The following is a 20,357-nucleotide window of genomic DNA, read 5'->3' on the forward strand; positions in this document are numbered from 1 at the left end:
TCCTCAGGAATCCTACTTTTATGCATGATGTTTGTGTGCTCTCAGTTTCCACTTCCTTACCTCCCCAGACCCAAGGCTTTCATTTCTGTCCTCTGTCCTCAAGTGAACCCTAAACTCAAGCCCCTTGGCGCCAAGACTGGTATGAACCCACCCCAGGCCACCCCCAGCTTCTGTCCATGCTTACCAGCCCGGATTTTAGTTGAGGCTATCCCTCCCTCCCTTCTACCCTTCCCTCTCTCTTGCTCCCTTTCTTTCCAGGAATTGACTTTGTTGCTTTATCTGTTAATCTAAAAGAAATTGTATTACTCCTAACTAGCATTTCTAGATTTTTTTTTTTCATAAATGGAGAGCCTTTGGATTAACTTGTGCCCTTCGCTGCCAAAAACAGAAGGTAGCACATCTATGTGTGTGCGTGCATATAGCCAATTGCCTAATCTTTCACTTTTTAAAAAAGTGTTTTTTTGTTGTTCCAGTTTGTGATTCTACCAGTTGATGGACATCTAACATTTTGCTGTTTTCATCACATTTGCTCTTCCATCAAAGATTCATGGAGATAAATTCTCAATTGCAATTTTCTTCCCTCTTTTTTTCAATGACACATCTCTTCCACTTATCTAGGATCAACTGGCAGCAGACATGTACAACTTTATGGCCAAAGAAGGGGAGTACGGCAAATTCTTTGTTACGGTAAGCACCTTCCCATTGACACATAGTGAAAGCATTGTAAAAATTGAATCATTGTAGCTTTTTTGGCAAAATATTTCATTTTGGTTTTGCTCAGCCATTGTGTGTGTGTCCATCCAATGCTAACATTACTTTTGTTTTTGAATGTGGGTTTGTTCTCAGTTATTAGAAGCCCAAGCAGATTACCATAGAAAAGCATTAGCAGTCTTAGAAAAGGCCCTCCCTGAAATGCGAGCCCATCAAGGTAATGTAACTGCGTGCTGGCTGATGCCTCCTTTTTGCCTCTGCCACTTCTGCCTCTCTTCTTCACCCTGACTCCTTTGCATGCATTTCCTTCAGATAAAGCCTCTCTGCCTAAGAGGGTACTATTTTCCAGCATAATTTCCTCCTTCCTTGCTTCATTCTCTAATTTCTTCCAAACCCAAATTAACGTACTAATAGAACATTTGTAGTTCTTGTGAAACCTTCAGTTGAAGAGAAAGCTTGCCCCTTTTAGGAGTATCTGCATGTTTTTCTGTCATCTACCTAGACTCGAAAAATTCTAGCATCAAAGTATCCTTTTCCAAATCAGTTATTTGTTCCCTAGGGCTTAATTCTAGCCCTATGACTCCAAGAACACACAGTCTAGGGAAAATATCTTAGACTTGCCAGAGGGGAATTTTAGAAACCAGTACTTAATGCTACTTCATCGGTCACCTAGTAAATGTGATTTAATGATAAGACCTTGACCACCTCTTTCAGACCTCCTCTTTGTCTTTATACAAGACTCTTCTTCTTATGAGCAATAATGTTTTGGCCACCATACTCAAGCACATTACAGATTTTACCCACAAGTAATGAGTGTACTGAACTTTCCCCTGATGTTCAGTTTTAAATTGAGCATCTGAGCTTTTAATTCTTCTCTGTGCCTAGCAATCAGAGCATTTACCAGCAGAGATCAGCAAAAGTTGCTGAGGCAGAGATTATTCTGTCACCTTTGGGCTTACACTATTTCACTACTTGGTTGATGGCATAGACCTGATGTTTAGTGCTTTGGGTTCCCTGCACAACCACTGGTCTTGAGATGAAAGAGCATCCTGCCAGGTGTTGAGTGTGAGGACTGTGATTATGAAAGCAAGTGAATGAGTGGGAAGGGCAGTGTGCATTGTGGATGTGCACACACACTGGTGCACTCGTGTGTGTCCAAGAATGCCACTTCCCCCATGAACCTCAAGAGGTTTCAATAGGTTCTGGCCTTGTACCTGAAATTTTTTGAATTAAGGACATATTATAGAAAATTCCCTATCTTGACTGACTACATAGCCAGGTCTTCAGGGATCTTGGGTGCAGTGTGTCTGATTTTCTTAGCCATTCTTCATAAGACAAGTTGCCCTTGCTTTCCTCTAAGTGATCTGATTTCCCAGCTGGTCGATGACGGTGTTGAATCACAGTGGGAAGGAATGAAGCTGCTAGCTAATGTTCAGCCTTCCAAGGGGCAGACTTGCTGGGCATGTTCAGAGCACTGAAAGCAAGTATTTATGGGATACCTACTGTGTGCTGGGCCCTGCAAGGGCAAAATAGTATAAACATTATCATCTTAGCCTCTGAGTGGCTTACAGCCTGTTTTGAAAGAGTTCACTAACACACACAAAAAGGAGAAGTTGGCTTTTTTAGCAGTGCTATTTTTTTTTAAACTCTCATTCTATTTTTTCCCCCTAAGGATATTTTCTCTAGAGAAGTATGTCCGAGAGTGGTGGGAAGCAGGAAGGGGGGAGGGAAGAGTTTTAAGATGTAATAAGGAAAGCTGCATGTAGGGGAAATAGCCAGGGAAGGAAGGGTGATCCACCTGTTTTCCTCAGTTCAGTACCTTCATCTGAGCCCTAGAATCCAACCCCTTCCATCTCTGCCTGTCCTTGTCTTTTAGTCCAGTCTATATCTTCCTTTCTGTTAACCTCTTCTATGTTTTTAGAAAAACTCATTATGTCCTTGTTATAGAAAAAATATTTACCAAGACCGCCCTGCATCCTGTCATCCTGCTGACCCTGATTTCACATCCATGGGCAACTCCCCTTTATCCAGTGCCTCTTTCTGCCAAACACAGCATCTCCTTTCATCTCATTACCTTCATTTTTCTGTTAGACTCTTTGAAGTCTAACCTGCCACCTCCATTTTCTTACCACCTTCCTGCCCCTTAACCCTTTGCAGTCAGTTTCTACCCCTACTTACTTTACTATTTCAAAACAAATCAAAACAAACCCTATAATTATCAAAGGACTAGTGAACTTCTAGTTGTCAGATCCCAGTATTTGACATGGCTTGGGCTATCTCCTCCTCATTAAAAATTTTTCCTCATTCAGTGTGATTGTTTTTGCATTTTTAGGGCTCTCTTCTCTCCATTTCTGCCCCCACCTCAAAAATCTGCCCTTCCTGAGATCCAGTCCTTGCCCCAGTGTTCTTCCCTCATTTTTCTGTAGAACTCCCCCTCAGCTGAAAGCTTCCACTCTTGTCTGCATCTTTAATCCTGGCAGCCTTCTAAGCTTTAGCTCTCCTTGATGACTGGGCCTTTGTAAAACAACCTATCTCAAAAAGCAAAGTGACCAGCTGTCCTTTCTTTCCTTACTTTTCTCCTTGATACCACTTTTCTCCAAACGATTCAGATTTGAATTATGTCCATTCTTCCCTGTGCTGAGCCTCTTGTGGCCCCTCTTCCCTCTCAGTTCTCACTGCTCCCTCTGCTCTGCATCTTACTGCCTTGTGTGTGAACTATGGGGTAAAATGTAAGGTCTCAGACTTAGGGTCCCTGGTGTTTTCTCAACCCATTGCCCTCCACAAGATGTACTTGCTGTCTTTTTTATCTATTTCCTAGCCATCTTATACGATCCCCTGCAAGCTCACTTCCTTCCAGAAGCCTCCTCTGGCAACTGAAGCAAACAGTGAACACCTTGTTTCCTAAATTGCTGTAGCATTTATATACTATACCAGAAGTTGCAAACAATCCTATTCCATTAAAAAAATTTTTTAAATTAGTTGCCATCATTTAAAAATCTGATCCTTTCACATAACAAACCTGATTTCTGGCTTTCTTTGAAATTCAGAAGATCTGGCTACACTGAGCCTACTTTCCCATGAGGCAACATTGGTCTGGCATCAAGGAACACATGGTGCCAAGGAGCATCTGGCACCGAGGAGAAGCTTGCGTTGAGGAGCAGCTGCCACCTATAGGCAGGCATGCACTCTACAGCCCAATTCACATACTGTGCTGCTGATCCAAGCCCTGTATCTATTTGCATTTGTGACCCCTTTTCTGTACCATCCTCCTTGACTTGGCAAACATGTTTCGTCTTGTTAATTACTGTTATATGTTTACATGTATGTCTTGTATTGTTTTACTTCACTATTAGATTGTTCCCCTCTTGAGGCTGGGGAGTCTCTATGAACTTTGGTGCCTACTGCAGTGCCTGGCACATAGTAGGTTTGTTGTCTGAAGGGCTGAGTGCCTTAGGCAGGTTTGCCCTAGGAGTTGTTTCCAGGTCAACAAGTCTCACTTCTGCCCTCTGCCAGCATACACCCAGGTGGGGAGGGCAAGCTCTCTTCAGTATTTATTAGAAAGTCCTAATGGGGGGTTGGAGTGTGCAACCCCTACCAGCATCATGGGGTTGGGCATGTGGTGGGGAGGTGGCAGGTGTCATTAGAAGAACTCCCTGGGATGATTCTGATATATCCCCCTAGGGGAGCGGTTGTATGGCCATTTTCTGCCTGTGTTAAGAATCACTGCTTTAGATGAAAGGGATATAGTATTCAAGGTAAGAGCTGGACTCTCTGAAGACTGTTATGGAGCTCAGTCTTCTGAAGCCTGGTCCCCTGGTTGCTTTATCTATTGGAAATTCTGCTGGGCAGGTGCTGGAGCAGGAGGTCCCTGACAGTTCTGAGAGTAGCATGTGACTGCTCTTTGCCTCACTTCTTTCTTCAACTCCACTTATTCTTTCCATCAATCTTTAACTTTTTACAAGCTCTTAGATCTATGGATTTGTGGAGTTTCATATTTTTTCCTTGCCCTACGTGCAGATTGTAGGATGGGCTCTATATACCTGCTTTCACTTATCAGAGTTTATTTGAGGACACACTAGAATAAATATGCCTTCTTCACATCCAAGTTTCTAATATCAACATGGCCAAAGGACAGGTGTCCATGAAAGGTCCTGAGGAGTGTGTGAAGGGAACTAAGTACATCTCACTCTAGGAGTATTTTTCACCAACTGGTTTTCCCTCTTTTGCTTCCGTGTGCTTCTCAGACCCATCAGATCTCTACAGCTCCCACAGGCAGGCCAAACCCAATCAAATTTTTCCTATTCTAATTTAATGCATTCATTTTCTAAATTTTTGCCTCTGTTTTACTGTTTTATTGTATGTATTTCTGCTAAGCTGCTCAAGTCTTTTGTGGAATGAAGCAGGGTATATGCCTGAAAATGATATAAAATATTGCTCTACTGCTGTCAGCACAGCCTTCAGCCTACGCTGCTTTGGGGTTGCAGATAGGGTATTCTTTTCTACTTAAAAAATGTTAGTCCTATTTGGGGATGTGGCATTTAGAAACAGTGCATGTCATGGAGATGTTGTATCTGATACGAGTTCACATTGCCATCTCCAGCCTTGTATGACAAATGCTTGCCTTGTATCTGATATTTTGGGAGATTATTTCCTTTTTCACCTTGTAGGAGTCTTTCTTGTCCTCTAGATAGAAAGCCAATGCTGCTTTGCATGGCTAAAATAAATTTCTTTCCAGTGAAAACAGTGTATTTAGATGAATCCTTTGTTTTAGCCAAGGCCACTGTCAACCTGCCTTGACATGGGCCTGGTGCCAGGGTTCAGGAGCACCCCAGCCCCTTCTCCCGGGGAGCCCTCATTGGCGTCATGTTGGGTGTGCAGGGCTCCTGCTCCACAAGCACCCTTCACAGCCTGCCTCATGCTTTGTGGTCTAGTGAATGTTAAATAACAAAAGACAAATAGACTAGATGTTTCCCCTCTTCCCAAAGCCTAAACTACCAGTCAGTTTAAAAAAAAAAAAAAAAGAAAGAAAGGAATTTCCTTTATCTGGGAAGAAAATAAGTTGGTGATACCATGAGGTTGTTGGGTGTCTTACTAAATGGTTTGCTGCTTTAGATAAATGGGCGGAAAAGCCGGCCTTTGGGACTCCTTTGGAAGAACACTTGAAGAGGAGTGGGCGTGAAATTGCACTTCCCCTTGAAGCCTGTGTGATGCTGCTGCTAGAGACAGGCATGAAGGAGGAGGTGAGAGGCGCCGCCGCGTTCCAGCTCTCCGTGTCCTTCCGTCTGCCCTTTCCGCTGTCTTTATTACACAGCCGCTGCAGTCGGTACTGTGCAGGCTGTGCCTTTCGCGCTTTTGTCACCCTGACGGTAGTAAGAAATGCATTTTAAATTGAGGCCTTTGCAGAACAACACTCCCCTTTCCTACTTGCAGTGCCCTCTGGCTTTTTAGTCCTATTTATCATTTCATTGTTACTGCTGATTGTGAGACACAAAAGTGGCTTTCATTATGCCCTATGGACCAGAGCTTGCTTCCAGGAGTTTTAATTTTTAATGGTAAAGATCTAGAGCAAGAATCTGACACTTGTTTGGCATTATGTGGTTTTTTTTTTAAGAGCACATAACGTACTTTATGGGTTCCTCATTACTCTTCTAGTACTGATAAGGAAATAGGTATACAGGGAGATCACATGAATCCCAAAGATTGCATGTTGATACCACGTGTTGAGAAGCACTGATCTAGGCCATTAGAAGTCCAGATCACATGGTGGGAGGAGGGGGTAGTGAATGGAAGCAAATATAAGAGAGCCTCTGGGTGTTAGTTTGGGAAAATTCATTGAACTGTTCACTTAGGAAGATCAGTGTTTCTCAATAGGGGGAGATTTTGGTCCTTAAGGGATATCTGACAACTTCTGGAGACTTTTTTTTTTTTTTAATATTGAGTGCTTCATGAATTTGCATGTCATCCTTGCACAGGGGCCATAGTAATCTTCCAATTTTTGTATATATGCTGCTGAAGCCAGCACTGGAGATACTTTGAATGTCAAAAGTATAGGGGTGCTATTGGCATCTAGTGGGTGGAGGCCAAGGATGCTGCCAAACATCCTACAATGCACAGGAGAGCTCCCCATACACAAAAAAAAGACTATCTGGCCCGGTGTCAACATTGCTGTGTTTGAGAAACCTGGCCTAGATTAATTTTGCCTAAAACTCAAATCTTAACAACTCCTTGTTCAATATCCTTCATACTCCAGCCACTTTTGGTCAACCCTGCCTGCGTTTTCCTCTTCTAAAAAACTCGTAGGGCAGTGAAAGTCACTAGTGACCTCGTCTAACAATGTTCCTGAAATATCAGTTTTTAAAAATATTCCTAAATGTAGAAAATCAATAGGAACCCAACCTTATGGACATAAAAAATAATGTTTTTAGATAGATTTCTAATAGGCAGGTATTTTAGCAATTGGCCATAGCAAGAGCTACAGCACTGATTGAAAATAGACTATTCTCTGCTGGTCACTGCTTGGGGGACACACTTGATCCTCTTCAGTCCTCCCACTGCCCTGAATGAGGAGCTGTGCTGAAGGGTGGAGGACGTGGTCTTCCTTCAGCACACTGCTGCCCTTAGTGTAAGGCTCACAACGTGCACTCATTATTAATGACTTTTAATTGTCTTTAGGGACTTTTCCGAATTGGGGCTGGGGCTTCCAAGTTAAAGAAACTGAAAGCTGCTTTAGACTGTTCTACTTCTCACCTGGATGAGTTCTATTCAGACCCCCATGCTGTAGCAGGTGAGCTCTAATGTTATCTGTAAATAGAGTTCATCTCAAAGTGATGGGCAATTTCTATTTCAGACAGATCATCTGTTAAAAAGGCCTTTCATGAAAAACTTTTGATGTGGTAACATTAAATACAACAAAAAATTCACCCATTTTAAATACTTCCATGTGTAAGATTCAATGATATTCATTATATTCATAATTCTGTGCTACCATTACCACCATCTGTTACCCCAAAAATCTATTTTTAATTACAGATTTAAGTGACAGACAAAAACTGAGATATTCTTCTGATAAAGTTCCCTAAAGTTAAAATACTTGTGTATATATATGTATGTGTGTGTGTGTGTGTATTATAAATACATATGTATATATATTCACACATATTTTTCTATTCCTATATTTTGGTTTTCTTTTTCTTATTATTAAGTAAAGATGAAGGTAACTTGTTTCATGTATTTAAAGATGTGCTTGTATTTTCTTCCCTTTATTCATCCCCAAAATCTAGACCTACCTTGGAAAATAGTATCTATTAAGAAGGTAGCTTTGAAGTTAATTTTATTTTTTATTGATCACTCCATATATTTTGCAAATAATGGGTTTTTAAAGAGCATTTCATTCTGTAGTGCTGCCCCTGCCAAACCATGATTTGTTCTGTATATCTTGAAAGACTGTAATTGATGTCATTTCGATTTGCAAAATAATGTGCCCCAAGTTTCCCAGCCTTCCTACTCAGAATGTTAATTATTTCAGGTGCTTTAAAGTCCTACTTACGGGAATTGCCTGAACCTCTGATGACTTTCAATCTGTATGAAGAATGGACCCAAGTTGCAAGGTAAGTTTATTAAGTTCAAAATGAAAATACTGAATATCATATTTGTTAGGGGGGAAGGTCACCACTTATGCACTGGCTTATGTTTGTATGATTTATATGGATAAGGATGTGTAATTACACCCACATTAATTCATTGGCTGGTCACAAACAGTGTAACTGAGGATGTGTGTCATGCTGGTCAATGGTGTTGAGACTTTTGAGCTGTGTGGAAACTTCAGCTGTACAATAATAATAGTGGTTATTAGTAATAGTGGTTGATATTTACTGAGCACTTAATCTTGGTACCCATTACCTCCTATGATTCTTAATTAGCATCATGAAAGGCAGATGATGTCATTATTTCATTTTACAGATGGGGAAACCGAGGCTTGGGAAACCAAGGCCACTAGTAATTGGCAGAGCCAAAATTCAGATCCAGACTGTCTCATCCTGCTTTCCCTCCATCCCTAGCTTCAGTTTGTCTAAGAACATTTGGTTTTAAGCAGGATAGCCTTGTGTTTAGAGTTGGTAGACGCTTCTTTCTCACCCACCTGCTTGCCTCCTTGTTGTCTCTTTTCATATGGTAATGAGTCACTCCTCTTAGAGGTGCCTGATTCCTTTCCTCTAAGGGAAGAGGAACATTTCTCACCTCTTCTATCCCCTCCCCATCTGCAGACACTATCACCTGTTCCTGTCAAATAAGCATGATTAGATAGAAGCCATTTAGTCTTATCAGTTATACTTCCATGGGATGTGGTTCTATCTTCTGCTACTTGAACCAGGCATTTGCATTTTTTTTTATAATTTTTTTTTTAGATTTACTTATTTCTCCCCTTCCCCTCATTTGCGCTTGCTGTGTCTGTCCTTCCTTGTTTCTTTAGGAGGCACCAGGAACCAACCTGGGACCTCAATAAGGGAGGGAGGAACCTAATAGCTTCAGTAACCTCCATTCCTTGCTTTGTTGTGTCTCTCATTGTGTTTTTCTTCTTGTGTCTCTTGTTGTGTCATCTTATTGCATCAGCTTGTCGCCTCTGCCTATCACATCAGCTCGCTGTCTTGCTCGTCCTCTTTAGAAGGCACTGGGAACCTCTGCTTCCTGATTTATTGAGTCTCTCATTATGTTTTTTCTCTTGTGTCACTTGTTGCATCAGCTTGCTACACCCCCCATCACACAGCTTGCTCTGTCTTCTTTAGGAGGCACCAGGAACCAAATCAGGGGCCTCCCATGTGGCGGGAGCTCAATAGCTTGAGCCATGTCCACTTTCCCAGGCATTTGCATTTTGAGTTTTACTCTCTGTTTGTGGAATAAAAGACTTTGTCCCTGGTAGATGGTGAGATTTTTAAAATCAGAGATAAGTCCTTAGTCATAGTTGTCTCTTTGGGACCTTGCACAAGACCCAGGCTGTTATAAATATTGATGTTTATAGAACTAAATTAAGTGTGTAGTTTTGTGATTTCTTTATAGAGATGGTCTTTTCCACTCCTCCTAAACCTTAACTCTGTTTGGAGACTCCCAAACCCGTCCCTGTGGGGAAATAACCTTTTAAACTTTTCTGGAAGGTCCCCATCTATTGCTGTATCTGTTCTTTACTGAGAAATATGAACATGGGCCACTATCCCAGTGACAGAGATCAGCTGACCTCTAAAGAATAATTATGTTTAACTCCTATCCAGAGCTCTCCAGACCGAGTCAGTTTTGAGAGAATGTTTTAAGTCCAAAGTAGTATTGTATAGACAACTTCAAATTGTCTGTGAGCAGCGTTGACTCTTCTGTAACCTCTTGCTTTTTTGTGTCTGTGAAAGTCTGTAAGTTGCAACTGTATAGTAGAAGAGCCTCGTTAATTGTTTCAAAATAGAAATGGGCTCCTCAGTCTGGAGCCTTTGAACTGCTTTAAGAACAGGGAAAAGCGTGGAGGTTTGGGTGCCTCTGAGCTTGGCCAACTGATCTATGGCTAGACTATACTTAGAATAAGATAATTTGGGGAAGCAGATTTGGCTCAACTTCTAGAGCATCCACCTACCACATGGGAGGTCCAGGGTTCAAACCCAGGGACTCCTGGCCTGTGTGGAGCTGGCCCATGCACAGTGCAGATGCACACAAGGAGGGCCATGCCACGCAGGGGTGTCCCCCGTGTAGGGGAGCCCCACATGCAAGGACAGCACCCCATAAGGAGAGCCACCCCACATGAAAAAAGTACAGCCTGCCCAAGAGTGGCACCGCACACACGGAGAGCTGGTGCAGCAAGATGACGCAACAAAAAGACACAAATTCCCAGTGCCGCTGACAGGAATGCAGGTGGACACAGAAGAACACACAGCAAATGGACACAGAAAGCAGACAATGCGGGGGGCGGGGGAATGGGAGAGAAATAAAAAAATAAATAAATCTTTTTTTAAAAAGATAATTTGCACTCCATAAAGTCATACATTAATATACATATTTTCTAGAGAGGATGTCCAATGAGAATCTTGTCTCCTTTATTTAAGCATTGGTCTAGGTGCATAGTTATGCTATTAAAGCTTCACAATAATGTGGTAGAATCAGTATTATTATCCCCATTTTTATAAATCAGGAGATTAAGTCTTGACAAGATAAACTAACTGCTTAAATAGTTAATGATAAAGCTGGTATTTACCTCCTGATCTTTTTATTTTGAAAATCTATGCTGTTTTCAAACTATGCTTTCTCTGTCCTTGGAGGCATCACTGTTCATGTAGCATATTAATATAGGTATTACTAACTCATAAGTGTTTTAATAAATTGTTACAAATAAAAAGGATTTTTTTCCTTCAGTGTGCAGGATCAAGACAAAAAACTTCAAGATTTATGGAGGACATGTCAGAAGTTACCACCACAAAATTTTGTTAACTTTAGGTATGTATGATTGCCATTCTGCAAAGTAAGCCACCAAGCTACAATGGCTGCAGTGTGAGGATACGTTCAATCTCCATTTAATTCAAAGACACTTGGCGCATTAGAAAAATGCCTTGTGGAATAATTTGGAGTAACTTCAGTGGGATTTGATGTATATTATTATGATGCATCTGAAGCATCAGTATCATGTCTCAGCATAATAGATAAGTTTCCTTATTGTTTTAGTATTGCAGCTATTAGAAAGAAAATTCTTGTGAAAGGTTTGGGTGATTGTATGTTAGATTTGGAGTCTAAATGGTTCAGTATGTAAAAGTCATAATTAATAGTGGCATTTTCTATAATTATATCTTTCATATATGTTACATAGTTTGAGTTATAAAACATAATTCATGCTAAATAAACATTCAAGAAATGGAGATTATATGTTACTAGATGGAGTAACTACATTTAAAAGAAAGTTTGCCATTAAACATATTTCTGAAGTTTAACTTCTATTTTCCCTTTGACTTAAAAGGTGTGTAGCTTTGAAGAAGCATAGGGAAAAGGAAGAAAGGTAGCCCCAGGGAATAAAATTATTTAAAATAAAATAAAGAAAATATTCTGAGAGGACTCAGTCATAAACCACAAATACTTTACAGGTGATATTATCTGATATGTTACTTGACCTTTAAATTCATTCTCAGGCTTGATCACTGTCTAAGTTTGCCTTGAGCCACTTTGACAAATACCACACAATGGGTTAGCTTAAACAACAAGAGTTTATTGCTCATGGTTTTGAGGCTAGAGAGGTCCGAAGATAAGATACTATACTTAAGGCCTGATTTCTCCCTGGAGACCCTAGCATTCTGGTGCTGCCTGCTGGCAGTCTTTGGGGTTCCTTGGCTTTCCTGTCATACTGATGCCTCTCATTTCTGCTCCTCTGTGACTTCTGGGTTCTCTTTAGAAAGCCTCCATTAATTCAGACTAAGACCTACCCTCATTCATTTGAGCCACACCTTAATTAAAAATAACAAGTAATATACATATGCATATATGCATTTTTTTTACTATGTTTATATTCAAAATATATTGAGCTCCACTATTAATAACATTGTTGTAACTTATTTAGGGGTAAAATAGATGGGACCTAAAGAGAAATTGATTAGACTTATACAGCAAATAGAGGTCAAATCATTGAGGTTTACATATGAGGTTTTTACCTCTTCCAGGCCCTAAATGAATCTTAAAACAAGAAACACAAGAAATTTTTTAAGTTTAATCTGATCCCAGATTCTGATTTGGTTATATTCTGTAGGTAATGCTTGAGTAGTCTGAGATTGAGCCCCTGGGCAGTAAAATAATATCCCTACAAATATTTCAGAGTGGATCCTTTCCCTCTTCCCTTTTGTTTCATAGGTATTTAATCAAATTCCTTGCAAAGCTTGCTCAGACCAGTGACATTAATAAAATGACTCCTAGCAACATTGCAATTGTGTTAGGCCCTAATTTGTTGTGGGCCAAAAATGAAGGGTAAGTAACTTTTTCCTATTTCCTATTATTTTAATTTCTCCTTTCCATTTGAGAGAAAGAATTGAAATATAACTCAAGATACATGCTCTAGTCTAAGATGTGCCACAGAGTGTTCTGGAGTTGATTTTTCTATTCAGTCAACATTCTAGAAACATGGCTGTGAGCTGAGTGCTATCCCAGATGCTGGCACACAAAAATGTATGAGATATTGTCCCAGTCCTCAGAGAGTCCCTGCACTTGGGCAGTCATGCAAATCAATGGCTACAGAGCAATGATAAGATATATATACATGCACATGTATGTAATTGTGTGTGTGATGTTATAAAGTATGCATGCAACAGATGAAGGAATATAATTCAGATTGAGAAGTTCGGGGAATGCTATAGTTAGGAAATGGCTCTTAAGCTATAACTTGATGAATTAATGGTTTCCTACAGAAGGGACCTGTATGCACACAGGCACTATGGCCATTAAAGGGCCAGTTCCTAAAGTTTAGGGCTCTGTTGCATGGTTCTGCATAACTTGAGCACAGGGGATGTGAGGCTGTGACTGGTGGACCAGAGCTGTATTATAAAGGGCTGCATATATCTTGCAGAAGTATTTGGAACTTACTTTATGGATCACGGGGGAGCCACCAAAAGTATGTGATTGGATTGCAGATAATTTTGTTGACATTCAGAAATGTAAATTGAAGAAAGGAAAAGAATCAGGGAGATGAGCTAGAAAGCTAGGAAATTGCTCACCTTGTTTATTCTGTTGTGGCACTTCGCTATTTCATTTAATCCTCACAAACAACCCTTTGAAGTGGGTGCTGCTATTGTCCTCATTTTTAGAGAGGAGAATGCTGAGACTTTGGACAAGTACCTTGCTTTAAGAGTGCAAGTGATAGAGCCAGGATAGGAAGGCCTGTGTCCTTAAACATCATACCTTTCCCTGCCTCCCTTACTATTTAGTAAAACCATCAATGATTCAGGTTTCCATTAAAAAATACAAGAACTTTTTTAACCAAAGTCTTTCATTCATTTATTCTTTTTTTTAATCTTTCATATATGCCAAATCTTGTTTCAGAAAGTATTTGTAATATTACTAGCAAAGATCCAATACCATAAAGTAAAATTTAAGATAAATGGATATACAAAGTTAACTACATAGCTCCTATCTTTTAGCAAAATAAACTCCGGGTAGACAAAAGAGTTAAATGTGAAATGGAAAGCCAAAAACATGGTAGGTAAATATGTGTTAGCTTTTGGAATGGAGAAGGATTTTCTAAGCGTAAAAGCAGTGTAAGAAATGAAAAGTTTAATAAATGGCTAGGTTGGCTATATGAAACTTAGAAACATTTTATGCTAGGAAGCACCTTAAACAAAAGACAGTTCACAAAGTAGTGATCCCAGTCACACTCATAAGCCAGGTCCTTGTGGATTTAATTTTTGCATCTGTACTTAAATGTTTTATCCTTTTTAAAGTAATTGAACTGTCCTGATAAAAATTAAAGAAATTAAAGGCCACCGAGGGAAAGCGTTAAAACTTTGTGAACTCCCTTTGCAGAACACTTGCTGAAATGGCAGCAGCCACATCCGTTCATGTGGTTGCCGTGATTGAACCGATCATTCAACATGCCGACTGGTTCTTCCCTGAAGGTAATTTTCTTCTTTATTTCATTGACTGCTAAAGCAACATTATAATAGTGGGAAAAGGCTTTATAAAGAATATACATTAGTAATCCCTTAATGGTTACATAGTTGGTTTCACTTTTTCACGTTTCTTTCCAGGCTTTTGTTCATTTGCATTCATAACTTGACATAATGGTAACCATAGTATTTTGTATTTCACTTTATTTCACTTAACACTAGAGTCATTCATTCAATCAGTCTACACCAAATACCAACATGTGCCATAAATTCTGTTAAGACATGCTGTCTTCCTTGGAGCAACTCAGGCCACTGATGAAGAAGGCCACATAAACAGATAAATTATGTACATGGCAAATTTGAAAAATAGAAGGATGGAGAAAGATTTCATAAAGTTAAGTGCTGATTAAAGGAAGCCAGGGATTACTTTATAGAAGAGATGGCATTGAATATGCAGGAGTTTTCCACTTGGAAGAGGGCTTTTTATTTCTCTATCTAGATACTTGGATTTGTGCAAAGATGGATGACAAAGCATGAAGGTTGATGGAACAGTTTGTGGTGGTCATAGTTGCCTTATTCAGGAAGTTAGGACTTCCTCTATAGGTATTAGATTTTCAAACTGTATTTGTTGCAGTTCTGGGATCCACAGAGTTTCCCCTGGGCTCCCTGGGGATACTGGTTGTACAAGGGGTTGGGAGTCTGCTTCAGTCAGACCAGCACTGCTTTCACATCCACTAGAGCATAAACTCCGTGATGCTAGGGCTGCGCTTATCTTTTCTTCACCACTGTTTCCCCGTCACCTGGAATCATGCTTCACTCATGTAGGTTGCTCATTAAATATGTGGTGGATGACTGAATATTGGCATTCTGCCCAAGATTTCCTTTGAGGAAGTGATTCTTGAAAAACTGCTATTGGCAGTATGGAGTTGATATTTCCTTTCATTTCTATTTTACATTAAACTGTAAATATCTCTAATTTTTTTGCTGATTAAAATATCCACATTTTTTGTTCTCTTCTGTATTCCGTGATTTTTTTTCTACAAAAGAAAAAGCAAAAAAGTAGTATAAACTTACATTCTGAATCATATCCCCTGTCTCTAGTTCAGTTATTTTACCTCCTACTGGTTTGATAAATTATTCTTAAGAAGATGAGGGTGCCTGAGGCTGTTTCCACTTGTAAAATAGTAAAGGCTCATAGACTGAAGAATGAAATTCCTAAATTCAGTGGCATGTTTTTTGTTTTTTTGTTTGTTTGTGTGTTTGTTTCATATAATAAACTTTATTTTTAAAGGACTTACAGATTATAGAAAAGTTATATTGACAGTATAGGGGATTCCCATGTACCCCCACCCACTCCCCCTCTTACATTTTTCCCTGTTAATAACATCTTATATTAGTGTGGTACATTTATTACAATTCATGAATCAGTATTGACACAGTGCTACTAGCCAAGGTCTATAATTTACATTATGGTTTACGCTTTGCCGTGAACAGTTTTATAGGTTTTGACAAAATATATAATGGCCTGTATCAGCCATTGTAATATACAGCACAATTCCAATGCCCCAAAAATGCCCTTCGTACCACCTATTCTTCCTTCCACCTCCCCTCAGAGCCTCTGGTGATCACTATCTTTATATCAATGTTACAAGTTCTTCCATTACTACAATAATAAGTCTGCTTTGGCTCATGATTGCATTCCCACTTATTTTTTATTCATTCCTCAATCTTGAGGATTTGGGGATGGTGATGCCCACTCTGCTTCAGATTGAGAGGGGGCTTAGATACTCTGTTTTTTGGGATGGGGGCTGTCCACCGTCATCATTTTGGTTTTTGTCCTTGTCGAGTCTGATTAACTGTAGAGTAGGTGTGGCTTAAATGTCATATGAACAGACAGAAGACTTAAGTCTCTGGGACATATATTCAACTGTGCTAACTAATAATTCAAATAAAAGAGGTAGAAGAACCATGTGCTGGGAAATTATAAATGAGTCTAACTCAGTTACCTTGGGGAAATAAGCTGTCATATATTCCAAGGTAAGGCAGGTGCTGGTGTAATGTGCTTGCTGATACTGTCCAGATGTCTCCACAGCCCTCAGGCCACTGGGGTGTTTCAAAACTCTCTTGATCCCTGAGCTCTGTGTCATACTTGTTTGTTTTTCTTCTTGCAGAGGTGGAATTTAATGTATCAGAAGCTTTTGTACCTCTTACTACCCCGATTTCTAATCACTCATCTCACACTGGAAATGACTCTGACTCGGGGACCCTGGAGAGGAAGCGGCCTGCCAGCATGGCAGTGATGGAAGGGGACTTGGTTAAGAAGGAGAGGTGTGTGAAGAGCCATTCATTTTCAAACCAGCAGTAGACATCATGTAGAAGAATTGAGCGTGGCCCACTATGTACCCAAGATTGACAGAGTCTAGTATATTCAGGAACTTTTCTCTGATTCATTACAGACAATAATTTGGCCATGAAATAGGTCTGTAGCTTGACAGTTAACTTGCATACCATATTTATTCAAGTTTTACTTGATGGCCTCTGATAAGCCTTACGGTTGGAACAGCATTATGCACATATTACAAATTCACATATGGGGGAGAAGAGAGAGAAGAAAATAATTATGTGGACATATCTCCAGGAGTGAGTGTGGGAACAGCTCATCTCTCATAGTGAGTTGTGTGATCTGGTGTATTAACAGACATATTTTTGGTATAATGTAGTCCCTCAATGGAGGCCAACTATCGATAACCTGATATTTAGCTGGAGAAACCTCAGCTTTCCATTTCTGGAAGAAAAATGCCTCTGTGAACTTAAGGAGAAGCAGCATGTCTCTATCCTATGCCCCATAAGTAATTTGTGGGATTTTTCAAGGGTAATTAAAGCTATTAGGGATTTTTCCCTCCGATGCCAATCTGTCCAATGTGTGTGATGAAATGGCATTGTATTTACCAGTAATGCTGAGAGTTAGAGAGGCCTGTTTGAAGGAATGCGTGGGTTTTTTTGGCATATGTGTGTAATAATATTACTGGAAATAGTTTTACATTAAGCTAAACAACCAACTCGTTTGTTTGCCCAATCTCATAGAAAAGTGTTTGGTTTTTGTTTTATTATATTTGTTTTGTTTCATTTTTATCTATAGCAAAGGATAATCCTTTATTTTCTGGTTTTGTAACCCTGAGGCCCACATTTATTCTGTGTGTAAGTTTTACTTATCTGAAGCCCCTTTCACACCTTCAGGAGTGTTTCCTGTTGATAAATTCAATCCACAACAGAATTAGCCCTCACATTTCATAAAATATAAAATGCAATCCCCTTGGTCTAGTTGGCACACACGAAACAATTCTCAGTTTTCTGCTTGGTTGGATTCTCCTTGCCAATTGACCCAGTGAACATGAGCTCAGGGAAAAGGAGTCTTCTTACCTGTCCTCCAGTCCCACCCCCATCCCTTCCTAAAAGCAACTATTTTTCCCATTCTTATGTATCCTTCCCAATATATGCTTTGCATATGCACATACGAGTGTCTCTATAGCTCAGCTTAATTAAGAGGCAGTATGTTTGCCTTACATTGCCACATGGTAGGACTTCTGGACACAGCTTCTGCCACATTGTCCAAATGCACAGGTCTGAGATAGGAACTGGGTAGTATAGAAATAAACATAGTAACACGATATCACCCAATGTGAGGCTTGCTTGTTTGCTTTCAGCTGCTCTTGTCCAAATTGATAAAGGACATTGATCAGTACTAGGTCCATTGACTTCCCTCAGGCTTAAAGCTGTTGAGCTGCTTGCCTGGTTAATAGGGATGATGTTAATCTGATCCTTGCTGCTTTGCTGCTTGCTGGGTAACTAGTGGGGCTGTCCCCGTGTGTGGGATTTAACACGTGTGGGCCGATGGGCTTCTGTCTCAGTGATCAGCTTGCATGGTGTGTTGACTGTTTCTTCTTTCTATGTAGCTTTGGTGTGAAGCTTATGGACTTCCAGGCCCACCGGCGGGGTGGCACTCTAAATAGAAAGCACCTATTCCCTGCTTTCCAGCCACCACTCCCGCCCACAGATGGCAGCACCATGGCTCCCGCGGGCCCAGAGCCCTCTCCTCAGGGCTCTAGGGCTGAAAGCAGCGCAGGGGGTGGGACTGTCCCCTACTCTGCGGGCACACTGGAGCTGGGGCTGAACCCGGGCGACAGCAGGTAAGGGGGCCACCTTCTGCTGGCAGTGGGTGCTGGATGCCCCAACCTTCTTTGCAGTTGCAGGGCCTTGGGCCTGGCATCCATGCCAAAAGAATCACTGTGGCATGGAGCGAGCTCTATCTGCCTACATTCCTCCGGTTGGCAAAGGGCAGGAAAAATACTGAAAATTGCTTGCTTCCTTTCCTGTTTTCAAAAGAAAGCAACATTTGTTTGCATTCTTTACCACATTACTGCTTTGGTGCTGGAAGCCAGTAAGTATCTAGCAGCATTATAAACTTCTTTTGCCTGTTTGATGTGAACTGTCAGTGTTTGTGTACCATTTGCTTGTGTCATCCAGTATGCTAACTGGTAGGAAGAGCTAATATTTGAATATGGTAAATTGTTACAGTATTCTTGACATTCATTCATTCATTCACTCAATTAACAGATTTCCTGAATAATTGATATATGCTGTACCTAGGTAACAAAACCCCCCATAGCTTTCAGTCTTGAAGGAGAGTTGATGCAAAAGTACAAGGAAGAAAATAAAGGGTAGATTTCCTGAAAAGACTCTTTTGGTTGCTTAAAATTGTAACCCAGTTGCAGTGGGTTGCAGATGTGTAGTAACTTTAAGAAAAAGTACCTTTGAACTTGAGGTTTTTATATAACTTGCATTAATTCAGTTCTCCACACTGATCTGGACAGATGACCACTGAAGTCCACTTCAGGTGGAATATCAGATGATTCTGAATGAGCAGCTGCTATAAAAGATGAGCTTTGCTACAGAGTATGTGCTAAAATTTTTATTGTCATTTGTGCTACTTTGACCACCTATAAAGCACTAAATGATCATATATAAAGTAAAGTTAATAAAACAAGGACACCTGTTAATGCACATGGTGTTTTCTGCACAGAGCAATGAATGGAGCTTTCTCATCTCATCCTATTCAGGACATAAGGGTTGGTGCCTCATAGCATGTAAACTGCTGATAAAGAGTCTTATTCCTTTCTCACAGCTTAACTATGAATGCTTTTGTGCATTCCTGAATTCCTTTTCACTCACACGATTTGGGGAAATTTGCTCTTTGGTTGAAAAGAATTAAGGCTTCAAACTTTATAGGGTTTCATATGTACATTATAGGCTCCATGTTGGCTTGTCAATAACTGTTGCACTATACATCTGTTGGTTTTCATTTTCATTTTTTTGTTTCAGAAAACAAGTATTAGCAAATAAACACATTTTCATCTACTCATGGCATTCAGTTTGCTTAATCAAGACTAAGTATGTTATTAAAGACAATGATTAGTCTTCACAACAGGACAAATGGAGTATGAGTCATTGATTTGCTATTTATTTTTTATATTCTATAGATACTTTCGTATACATTTGCTAATGGAATTCATTATTTGGTGATGTTGACAAAGTGTTGATGTCAAGTTTTGATATAAAAAGTTGTAGACCAGGAAGTTGGAAGCCTGAGTTCTGATCTGTACCCTGCTGCTAACCCAATCTGGACTCTGAGCACTTATTTAGCCTCTCAGAATTCCTCTTCCCTTAAGAGGAACAGTTTATATTTTAAAGTATTATTTTGCCAGAGCTTTTACTTAGCATTGTATAATGTTAATGTCAAAATCCCATGATTCTGAAGTCCAAAAGCTCTTCCATGGTTTTTAATATTGCCCAACTTAAAGTACAAGAAACTAGAACTTGAAATTTCTTTTTGGTTGTTTTGACATACTCTTTTCATGATATTTGAGTGGCAGAATACTTGGAGGGTAGTCTGATACAATGAACTTTATAAAATATTTAGTTCTAACCAAATAAACATTAGCCTTTATAGGTCTAGTATGAACTATTGAAAAATTAAGATCACCTTGC

At 40.0% G+C, this 20,357-nt stretch overlaps 1 protein-coding gene and 1 pseudogene across 15 annotated transcripts in view; one reads left to right on the forward strand and one right to left on the reverse strand.

The window, feature by feature from the left end:
• The window catches only part of ARHGAP17 (Rho GTPase activating protein 17), a 106,804-nt gene that overhangs the window by 67,111 nt on the left and 19,336 nt on the right, over nucleotides 1-20,357 (forward strand). For 8 of the 15 annotated variants that reach the window (XR_011647196.1, XR_011647197.1, XM_058286247.2 and 5 more), the window contains 10 exons: nucleotides 619-687; nucleotides 847-928; nucleotides 5,824-5,951; nucleotides 7,384-7,495; nucleotides 8,237-8,318; nucleotides 11,092-11,172; nucleotides 12,568-12,681; nucleotides 14,230-14,321; nucleotides 16,484-16,640; nucleotides 18,266-18,499. Coding sequence is in view for 11 of the 15 variants with exons in the window: in XM_058286247.2 (XP_058142230.1) it covers nucleotides 619-687; nucleotides 847-928; nucleotides 5,824-5,951; nucleotides 7,384-7,495; nucleotides 8,237-8,318; nucleotides 11,092-11,172; nucleotides 12,568-12,681; nucleotides 14,230-14,321; nucleotides 16,484-16,640; nucleotides 18,266-18,499 (1,151 nt within the window). In the remaining 4 variants the exon portion in view is untranslated. The remainder of the gene's footprint in view (nucleotides 1-618; nucleotides 688-846; nucleotides 929-5,823; nucleotides 5,952-7,383; nucleotides 7,496-8,236; nucleotides 8,319-11,091; nucleotides 11,173-12,567; nucleotides 12,682-14,229; nucleotides 14,322-16,483; nucleotides 16,641-18,265; nucleotides 18,500-20,357) is intronic. The other 7 variants (XR_011647198.1, XR_011647199.1, XM_071211238.1 and 4 more) reach the window with 1 other exon arrangement.
• LOC111760157 (U6 spliceosomal RNA) lies at nucleotides 6,639-6,733 on the reverse strand (annotated as a pseudogene).

This window comes from Dasypus novemcinctus, chromosome 23 (genome assembly GCF_030445035.2).
Source record: "Dasypus novemcinctus isolate mDasNov1 chromosome 23, mDasNov1.1.hap2, whole genome shotgun sequence".
In the NCBI taxonomy this organism is placed as follows: Eukaryota; Metazoa; Chordata; class Mammalia; order Cingulata; family Dasypodidae; genus Dasypus; species Dasypus novemcinctus.